Source organism: Echiichthys vipera (genome assembly GCF_963691815.1).
Source record: "Echiichthys vipera genome assembly, chromosome: 9".
Taxonomy (NCBI): Eukaryota; Metazoa; Chordata; class Actinopteri; order Perciformes; family Trachinidae; genus Echiichthys; species Echiichthys vipera.
This window is the reverse complement of record NC_139834.1, coordinates 30,401,140-30,412,187: the sequence shown is the minus strand read 5'-3', so window position 1 is coordinate 30,412,187 and position 11,048 is coordinate 30,401,140. Positions and strand designations below refer to the sequence as shown.

At 41.0% G+C, this 11,048-nt stretch overlaps 1 protein-coding gene across 2 annotated transcripts; it reads right to left on the bottom strand.

The window, feature by feature from the left end:
* Window positions 1-49: 49 nt before the first annotated feature.
* On the bottom strand, window positions 50-8,918 carry LOC310952271 (ER membrane protein complex subunit 3). 2 transcript variants are annotated; one of them, XM_083920839.1, is made up of 9 exons: window positions 8,850-8,918; window positions 7,113-7,372; window positions 6,929-6,986; window positions 5,375-5,468; window positions 4,102-4,206; window positions 3,661-3,742; window positions 1,499-1,578; window positions 1,314-1,396; window positions 50-927 (listed from the first exon to the last, which is right to left on the bottom strand). In XM_083920839.1, exons 2-9 carry the CDS (start codon window positions 7,265-7,267, stop codon window positions 799-801), a joined length of 786 nt encoding a protein of 261 aa, XP_083776965.1. In that variant the 5' UTR covers window positions 7,268-7,372; window positions 8,850-8,918; the 3' UTR covers window positions 50-798. The 2 variants fall into 2 exon arrangements, with proteins under 2 accessions (XP_083776965.1, XP_083776966.1); XM_083920840.1 differs by having other exon boundaries at window positions 7,113-7,313.
* Between the last annotated feature and the right edge of the window lie 2,130 nt (window positions 8,919-11,048).

The window sequence follows — 11,048 nt, the reverse complement described above, 5'->3', positions numbered from 1 at the left end:
TATGTTCTGGACAACAACAGACAAGAGACATCCACTCAGTTGTGTTGGCACCTTTATTATACTGTTGCACCAAGTTCAAGTCTCTCTGGATAAGAACAGCCTCGGCTCGATGACCATGGCGTAGAAAAGTCCATGCAAAGTGTCCCATGTCCTGCAGGGTCCGAGCGCCTGCTGTCACTTAAAGCTCCCCGAACAAACGTCCCGCTGCCTGGCGTCACCAGAGGAACATCTTCCTGACAGGGTTCGTCTGTCACCTCTTGGTGCAGAATATGCTGGTTCACTGGATCCACCCGGTGCTCTGGAACATCTGGGGACATTCTAGAACTTGTCTGGATTTAAAAGGTGTTCTAGAACCTTCAGAACATAGGGTTTCCTGGAACACCGAACACACAGAAAAAGCTCCAATTTCAAAGAAAAATGAACATTTAAAAGCAAAAGGTAATTAAGGTACACTTTAGAAAAACATTATCTTTACCAACTCTTGATGACATCGGAGCTACAACTCATTTACAAACCAAGACCAGAGGCTGTGTCATAAATGATAATGGACTGTCATAAGCTGAATTATTATTAATCACACATCTGACACCGAAAGGCAGAACCCTGACACTCAGAATTTGAAGGCTCATGAAAAGGCAGAAAGTGAACAAAAGTAGTGAATAATAATCTTGTGTGTGTTCTGGTGTTCCAGAACCTTCAGAAGGATCTCTGGGTTCTAGAATGTTCTGTGGCACAGACGAAAAGTTCTAGAACCTTCTCACAGACACTGCTGGAGCTCGCCGGGTCCTCGCCCTTCTTCTAGAACATGGTGGACTTGAGGTCCTGGCTGAAGGTGGTCCCAAAGTTGAGGTCTCTGGACATCAGCTCCTCCTCCACGTTCTCCAACGCCCACTTGTGCTCCACGATCTCCAGCGCCTCCCACTCACTCTGACACACACACACACACACACACACACACACACACACACACACACACACACACACACACACACACACACACACACACACACACACACACACACACACACACACACACACACACACACACACACACACACACACACACACACACACACACACACACACACACACGTCATTAAGTCAAATGTTTGTACACTATAAATAGATGCAAAACCACCACAAAATAGTAAAACCTACAAACAGTTTTTACTGTTTGTAGTAAAAACTGTTTCATAGAAAGCATTTTAATCAAAATTGTTAGTCAAAAGAAACCCCCGTAAACATTTATTATACAAAAAAAAATTCCATTCATTTTTTTTAATGAATAACATTCATTATGTTCTATGTCTCACCTTAAAAGCCTTGTTGGGGTCAGGGGGCATCGCCATAGCAGCGCCTGTCATCTGGTCCTGCATGATCCGTGACTGGTCAGCAGCTTTAACCAATGAAACAGAGAGCAGCGTTTATGAGTGAGTGAGTGAGTGAGTGTGTGTGTGTGTGTGTGCATGTGTGTGTGTGTGTGTGTGTACTCTCTCACCGTTGTCTTGTCCCAGGATGAGGCTGTACATGCTCCTAAGTCCAAACACATTCAGGAAGTACCAGGACGCAGAACTCACCCTGCAGAACACACAGAGTCCAGGATGAAATAAAACAGGACATTACGTTGGTTCTCTGTCTGTGTTGTGTTCAGGGTCTGGTGAGAAGTAGGAGTGTAACAGTACACTAAAGTCACGGCTCGGTACGTACCTCGGTTTTTAAATCACGGCCATCAAGACAATTTTTTTCGTGTATGAACGTAGATTTTCCGGGGAAACGCTAACAGCCTGCCACGGCTAACACGGATAACCTTAGGGTCGGTGAGTTGAAGGCATTAAAACGTCTTTTTAACCACCACTACTGCTCCAAATAACACCAAACTTCTGCGGTAGCATGATAAGAGTCCCTACACATTAACTGAAGCACCAACAATGTAGTATGTAAACACAGAGTTTATTAAAGGAATGTCTTGAAAGACTTAACTAGTGGCCTCTGTACCAGCTCCTCTCATAGTAAAGTCCATTCAAGTCAATAACCAAATACAATCCAAAGGGAAGGAGCCCATTGATGATTTATTCCAGTAAAACACGTAAACTTTGTGGTTTGAAGCAGTTTGTTGAAATATAAGTTAATAAGGTTTAGAAAAGTCCCACACAGCTTTCCCTGCAGCACCGAAACATTACGCAGATCTCAGGGGTCAGGGGTCAGACGACCCACGGGTAAAGACGACTCGCCTGCAACTTTAAGTGAGGAGTGACAGAATGGTTCGTGTTTGTATCTTTCCCAGCTGTGAAACAAAAATGAAAGCTTACAACCCAGAAACTTTTCATAGGCTGCCATGGCGATACGATGACCGTGCTCTGATAAACCAGTGGCTTAATGTTTTAAATCTGGACAGTGAGCCGCTGATGGAGACGCTGAGGCAGAGGGATTACCGTGTCTGCAGCAAACCACAACGTTTACGTGTTTTACTGGAATAAATCATCATGGGCTCCTTCCTCTGGATTGTATTTGGTAATTGACCTGAATGGAGCAGCTGGTACAGGGGCCAGTGGGTAAATCTTTCAAACACTCTTTTGATAAACTCTGTGTTCACCAATTACATTGTTGGTGCTTCAGTTAATGTGTAAGGATTACACATTAACTGAATTTCTAATGCTACGGCAGAGGTTTGGTGTTAATTGGAGGAGTATTAGTGGTTAAAAAAGACGCTTTAATGCGTCCCACTCGCCGCCCTGAGCTAATCTGTGTTAGCTGCGGCAGGCTGTTAGCGCCTCTCTGGAAAATCTACGTTAATAGTTCATACACGAAAAAAAATTGTCTGGATGGCTTATTTGATGACCAAATTTTCCTAAAAAGACCCTGGGATGATTTTACACCGGAACTTCCCTTTAAGGGGGAAAATGAAAAAAACTGCTTGTTTGTCAGAACGAACATCAGTTTAATTAGTAAACCATCAAACAACAGTTAAACAGTTTTAGCCGTCAGTATGAAACATACAAATAAAATGTATAAGACATAAACAAATACTGCTGCTATTCTCCAATAAATAAGAGACTTCTTAAATAATTGCAGTTGCAGCATTAATGTTAATGTTATGGCATTTGCCCGTTCTGAATTCCCAGGTCCGGGTTGTTGAAATAGTGTCTGGAGCTGGGTTTGCACAGCTTGGGTTTTTTCACGGTGACAGTTACCATAGTAACACCTGGATGGCGCCTTTTTAAATGTGTGTGCAAGTTCATAATTAACCTGTTTGCATCCCACACTTGGGGTTTGAATGACGGGGACATCTGCAAGCTCCGGTTTCATGTAATCGTTTAGCGCGCAGTCCGCTCTCTGTTAACTAGTCACTGCTCCACACAGTCGTGCTCGCGGGGCTGCAGGGCGTCCTGTGTTGCTATGGCTATGCTGCCTGCTACTCTCACCCACTGGCTGCTACTGTGCACATGCAGGCCGAGCCGGAGGCTAAACGGTCCAGGGGAACACCGACTTCCAGGTTTAAGTTCCGCACAGCAAAACAAGACTGTACATTCGCCACATTTACAGACCGCGGTCCACCTCTGTACCCGTCCAGAATAGCCTGTACCGTGACGGTTCGGTACGAGTGCGTGTATCCTTACACCCCTAGTGAGAAGCAGCGGTGTTTTCAGTGTTGATGTTTACCAGGAGGCGTCCAGTGACAGCAGGTCGATCCCTCGCTGTAACATCGGCTTGAACCTCAGAGTCAGAGGGAACGGCACCTTGGCTGCATGACGACAACAACAACAACAGAGACATCAGAAAGTATTCGTTAACACACAGGAGGGAAAAATTATCCGAGCAGAATACGTTTGTGATCACAGGATGCTTTTCTGTCTTTTCAGAATCGATTAAACCTGATTTAAAGCTGAGGTCGGTTGTTTTTTTTGGTGTCGTTGAACAAACTTCCATAAGAATCTTTCATCATATTGTAATTCAAGTATTGTGAGAGAAAACTGGACTTCTACTCCTACTCTGGACTCTGTTCTCGGGCGTTTTGTTTACTGGACAAAACAACGGCTTGTATTCTGACGTTTCATTTAGATGAGCATGTTTGTTGGTGTGTGACAGGTGAACTGAACTCACTTATGACGAATCCAGAGAACGCCCAGTTGATCCATCCACCGATCACAATCATGGGCAGGACGTTGGTCAGGTTTCCCTTCATCATGTCTGTCAACATGCTGGTGTCTGCAACACACACAAACACACACACACACGCTACAGTAAACACAGCAATACTCTCTTCCAGTCCACCGAATGGATTTACTAAAATTAAAACATGGTTACAAAATGTAAAGAAATAGATTTATTCAGCCTTTTTGTTGGGCATCAACCTCGCAGACAGATGAAGAGATTTAACTGAGAGCGGATCTGTTGCATGAGACGGTTACAGTTGCCAGGATAGCTTCACCCCAATGACGGTGAATTTAAATTATGCAGAATGGTCAGAACAGCTCCATCTAGTGTCTCAAGATCGTAGTCGCAACAACAAAAAATAAGTCCAGCAGTCGAGTTGCCAGGTTGTCCAGACCCGGCCCAGTAGCTACAGGAGACCAGAGTCTGTGTGAGTCTGTTTGAAGCCGTCCCCTCCAGCAAATCACACCATAAAAACAAGGATTAGAGGAGTTTGACTGACAGTTAGCATTAGCCGTTCCAGCTAAGTAAAGATGAAAGTGATGTTAGCGATCAAGGAGAAGCGTAGCCATTTTGGCGTGTGTTTGAATGGCGTTCCTCTCCTTTCTCTCAGTCCATGGAGTGAATGCTCGGCCTATAGTGACTCTAGTTTTTGCCCGTCTCCGCTCACTCAGCTGCTGGGACAAAGAAAGCCTCGATGGCGTATGTGATGCATGTTTGTGCCGAAACAAAACATGGGATTTTTATGGCTGGAATTACACTGTAAAATATAAGATGATGCTACTTTCAGTTTCTGCAACAAAAAACACTTTTAAAAGTGTTCAGTTGCAGTAACTCAAACATGTCAGTGAAATAGAGCTCTACACAGTTTTATCACCTGTTACAGATCTGAAATAATCAATGAAGCAACACACGTTACAAATAAACCAGGATCAATCTTAACATTTGATCAAAACCTGTTTCTTCAGGTCAAAAACAAATTGTAATGTGGATGACACATAAAGGCCAAATCCGATCAGTCAGGCCTGGATGTGTGACACACACACACACACACACACACACACACACACACACACACACACACACACACACACACACACACACACACACACACACACACACACACACACACACACACACACACACACACACACACACACACACACACACACACACACACACACACACACACACACACACACACACACACACACACACACACCTGTCATGGGGTTCTTGGGGACCACCTTCCTCTTGACTGTCTTGAAGAAGCCGGTCTCTGCGTCGTTAAAGTAATGTTTCCTCATGGCGAAAGACTGAAAGAGTGAAAACACATTTACACACAACAGCTCAAAGCTTTTCACCGTTGGGATTTCACTTTAATGACCTGTTGGTGTTTTTACAGAGGCTCAAGACCCACCTTTTTAATCAGGCTGTTAACCCACCTGTTTGGTTCTTTCTCATTCCTTTTAGCCTTCTTACATTTTTTATTATTATTAGTTTTGATTTGATTCATTTGAGTTTATCCTTTTTTATTTTTTGTTTTATTCATTAGGTCTATTTTAAACATTTGACTCCTTTGACTGTTTTAATTCCCTCAGTTTTTAGTTTTTATTCTTATTTTACTATTTTGACTGTTTTAATTCCCTCAGTTTTTATTCTTTTTTTCTTATTTTACTCTTTTGACTGTTTTAATTCCCTCAGTTTTTATTCTTTTTTTCTTATTTTACTCTTTTGACTGTTTTTATTCCCTCAGTTTTTGGTTTTTATTCTTTTTTTCTTATTTTACTGTTTTGACTGTTTTTAGTTTTTATTCTCTTTTTCTTATTTTACCGTTTTGACTGTTTTATTCCCTCATTTTTCATTCTTCTTGTGTTATTTTACTGTTTTGACTGTTTTTGTTCCCTAATTTTTCATTCTTATTGTGTTATTTTACTGTTTTGACTGTTTTATTCCCTCAGTTTTTAGCTTCTATACCTTTTGTATTATTTTACTGTTTTAATTCAATTCAATTCAATTTTATTTATAGTGCCAAATCATAACAAAAGTTATCTCAGGACACTTTACAGAGTAGGTAAAGACCACACTCTATGACTTATTTACGATTTACATAGACCCAACAATTCCTCTGTAGAGTACGGTGGCAACGAAAACCTTCACTATAACAGACAGGAACGTCAGACAGACCCAGCTCTGTGGAGGACGGACATCTGTCTGCACCGGTTGGGGAGGAAGAAATCGAGAGAGAAAGAGAGAAAAGACACACAGATGTACAGAGAGAGACAAAGACAGAGACAGAGACAGACGCACTTCCAGTAGCAATAGTACATTTTAGCCCCTCGGTTTTCCAGTGTTTCCTCCATGGGGCCGACCACACCTGGAGTTGTCTCTGGTCCACTGATGCAGGTGCTGTCCCGTGGACGGCCCTGGCCCGGGTGTCAGAGAGCTCTACACCGTGGTGTGGAGCCTACTGTCTGCCTGGACTGGGGGGGTCCCTGTGGCGGAGCCCCCTGCAGTCATGGACCATGATTCCTCTCAGTGTGCGAAGCCCCCAAAGGTAAATTCTTCCTAACCTCAGATCTCTGTGCCCAGTCATGTCTCCTCAGCAACAGCTAGTGTGTGTGTGTGTGTGTGTGTGTGTGTGTGTTTGGATCTTAGATTGAACCATATGCCTCAGTGGGGGTTTTCAGTTATTGCTCGATTTGCTCTGAACACACAATAAATAGAAAATTCTTCTGTACTCCCAGACTTTTATTCCCAGTGGGGGAATGCTTACCTGTCGAGGAATGTACTTTCCATTCTCTCGGAGGATGCGGCTGCGCAGGAGCACCTGGCTGCACAGAAACACCAACACAACCTCAGATTAGTAGTGGCAACAGTCTGAAACAGCGCGCACGTCTACGAATGTTAAAAAGCTGAACATGCTACAGGTTAAACCTCAGGACTAAACATAGTCTCACCTGTCAGAAACCTGCTCCAGGTCGACCTTCTTGTCGCTGTGGAGCAGCTGGGTGACGTAGTGGCGGATGATCCCGACGAAGAAGGTGATGAAGACGATGGGCAGGACCACCCACATCCGAATGCTGGAGTCCAGCAGGAGCTCTGGACCGGTCATCGCTCTCTGTTCAACCAGCCGACTGAAGCACAGACAGGGGGACGCTCTGACAGACGACAACAACTGTTGTTTTTACTGCAGCCACAGCAACAGATCTGTATCCATCTGACATGTAGCATATGAAAACCTTTGTTACAGAACATATAATGCAGAAAATGATGCCTGTGGTCATGTAGAATGGTGTCATATAGATATTTATTTATTCTTTATTTAAATGGTCAGCAATCGATTGATACTGAACACATTTATTTAGATTTAGTTTTTTATATTTATATAGGAAGTACGCTAACATTAGTAAAGTCAAAAGTTCAGATTAAACTAAATGACTAAAGAGGAGGGAGTTAGCTAACGTTAGTAAAGTATAGTCAAAGTTCAGATTAAACTAAATGTGACGTTGGTTGGGAGAGACTTCTGGGGGTGAGAAGAGGAAAGAAGCAGGGGATGAGGCAGAGTCAACAGAGAAACAAAGAAAATTTAATGCCAAATGGCTGACGGGTCATGGATGGCTTGTGTTTGATCAAGAAAACCATCAAAATGTACAATTTGGTGGTGGGAACTAGTCATTTTAAAGTGGAGGCAGTAAAGGACCATGAGAGGGCCTGAAGTCATCAGGAGAGCCTAAGGAACTTGGATCTATTATAGCTGGATATACAGTATATATATATATATATATATATATATATATATATATGTGTGTGTGTATCAATGGATCCAAGCTTGAAATAAAAAGTTTGCACTTTCTGTGTATATTTTGTTGTATGTATTGTAGATAGATGGATAGATAGAATTATAGATAGATAGAAAGACATAGATCAGGGGTGGGGGACCCTGCTCCTGGAGGGCCACTGCCCTGCAGGTTTTAGGTTTCTCTCTGCTCTAACACACCTGAGTCTAATACTCTAACCTCATCAAGCAGCCGAAGCTCGTCAGGGGTTTAAGAATGGTTAGACTCCGGTGTGTATGTTTTGTTTTTGTTGTTTTTAAGTATTGTACTTGATATGTTTTTCATCCCAACAATGTTACTAAAATGATCAAATGCATTCAGTGGCACTTTTTTCTTTTATTTTCACCGGGGAAAACAATTCTGATAGGCTGGTAACTTTAGAAAGTTTACCAGTCACATTAGCTGGTGATCCAAAAAGTTAACTTAGAACACTGGATGTTACATATTTATGTAGATCTCGAGACTAATAACTGACAGCTTTGACTCGGTGACACATTAACCGACCTTTTAGAGGAAGCAGAGGGCCCGAATATCGGCTAACAGCTAACCAAAACACAGCAACCGGACACGGTTCAAGCTCACAGAGTCACTTTGAATGGAGCTAATTCAGCTAAACTAACCACCACCCTGAATAATCTTCATCTATCAACAAGCAGCTTACATTAGCGTTAGCATTAGCAGCTGTTTAGCCGCATAGAAAGTTAGCTGAAGCATGCTAACAGTGCTAACAGTTCCTCTTTAACCTTTTGAATTCTCCGTGTTTTACAGACCTTCTGTCTCGGTGACAGCCCGGTTTGTTTTAAACACAGTTGGTCATAATGCTCGCAAGTATACGTTTGAATTTAATGTTAAACTCACCACATTTATGAACTTTGTGATAAACACGCTCCGCAGGTTTAAAGCACGAAGAAGCACTTCCGGTTCGAGCGGAAACATCGAATACGTCATCACAGCCGTAAAATCAAATCAAATCAAAATATATTATTAACACGAATGATACGTAAATACCTGGGGATTCATATTTCTAAAACTCTTGAGGAACGACAAGAAAAAACATTTCAAGCCTAAATTATATCCTATACAAACGCTGTGTGCCCCGCGATCAGATGAAGCCTCGTTCTTAACTTTTCCTATTCTTGTTCATTTTTACATTCACCCAAACTAAAGAGGCTTAAAGGCCACTTCACTTGCACTTTAAAATTGACACGATTGTGACGGTTTATGGTACAGTTCTCGATGGTACTATAATAGTTTGTGGTAAGTTACTTACTTAACTGTCTAGTGCTTGTTTAGTTGTTTTTCTTTTGTTTTGTTTTTTATATATCTCAAACTGTCTTTATCCTTTGTCTTGTTAAATATCAGGGGTCTAAGGGATAGTGGGAAATAGTGGGATAGTATCTTTTTTTAAGAGACTTATTCCACAGCTAATGAGGTTTATTTCTGGAGGTCACAGTGGAGAAACGATATGGCTGTCACACGGATCAGAACATTCAGCAGGTGTGAGCACTCAGAAATGCAACTTTACAGGTAAAGTACTGCACTCAGATACTGATATTGATGGTCATTTTGTATGTCAAGTGATTGACTTCAACAAGATTATTTTTTACTGTCACTAATGTTTATGGATATAACACTAAAGTAGGAAATGAGAACCTGTTTGACACCATAGAACAAAAGTTATTAATAAGGTTAAACAAGTTCCCTAATGCCTTCCTTTTGATAGGCGGGGATTTCAATGTTGCTCTTGATAATGCACTAGATAGATGGCCATCAAGACAAAACAATATAAGAAAGCTGCTATTTAAAGCTCTTCATGCAAAGGTTTGATCTGATAAATATTTGGAGAGAAAAAATAAATTCCGACTGACAGAGTATACACATGGTCTAACAAGACGGGATCCTTCCAATCTAGAATTGACTAGCTGATGTCCAGGAGCCTTAAAGAGAACACAACATTACAAATTATGGCTTCACCATTAACAGCTCATAAAGCTATACATATTATCATCCCCATTTTCTCTGCTTGTCATTCTTCTTATTGGAAAGTAACTCAATGTTACATTATGAAGATGTAAAGACTGAAGTTAGAAAACTTATTCAAAAATACTAGAATGAGCAAATGGGAACTTGTGAAATTTGAAATTGCCAAGTACTTGAGAAAATATATTTCTGATCGAGTCAAACAGAGAAATGCAGAGGAGGACGAGTTGTATCCACCATAACCTCTCTCTCTCAAAATCTCCCGGATTGTCTTTCTACAAATGAAAAATAAATTCTCACTGATATCAGAAGAAGCTTGACGACCTTTATAGGCTCAAAGCAAAGGGTCAGATCGAGACAAACATGGATGGAGGAAGGGGAGCCAAATTCTGCCTGTTTTTTCGGGTTGGAAAAATCTCATTCAAAACTAACTCTATCCAGCAACTTAAGATCGATGATACTTTATGTGATAACCCCAAGCAAATTGCTACATATTGTTCAAACTTTACAAGAAATACTTGTTTCTATCAATAGCCTCAAAAATGCTTTAAATTTTATCCTGATTATAGAAAAAACTCAAAAAAGATTTATTCTGTGGCTGCTAAGAGATCTATCTTTAAAAGGCAGAACACTAATAACACAAGCAGAAGGAATATCTAGACTTAGTTGTTCTGCCCTCTCATTACATATCGACAGTAAAACTATTCAATGTATGGATCAGATTTTAAATTTTTATGGAAAAAATAAAATGCATTACATAAAAAGAATCTGTTGTCATAATCATATGACAATGGGGGACTTAGTTTTTTGGACTTTGTTTCTTTGAACAACACCTTTAAGATCAATTGGATCAAACAATTTCTGAAAACAAAAACTCAATATGGAATTGTATCTCCAATTATATTTTTTCTAAAATTGGTGGTAAAATTTCTTTTAGTATGTAACTATAACATAGAAAAAAATCCCTACTCGTCTTTCCAACTTTCATAAACAAGCTTTGATCCGTAAATTCACGTTACAAAAGGAAAATATTCTTTACCAACATGTTTTTTCCTTTCTGAGCTTTGCCTCCACGCT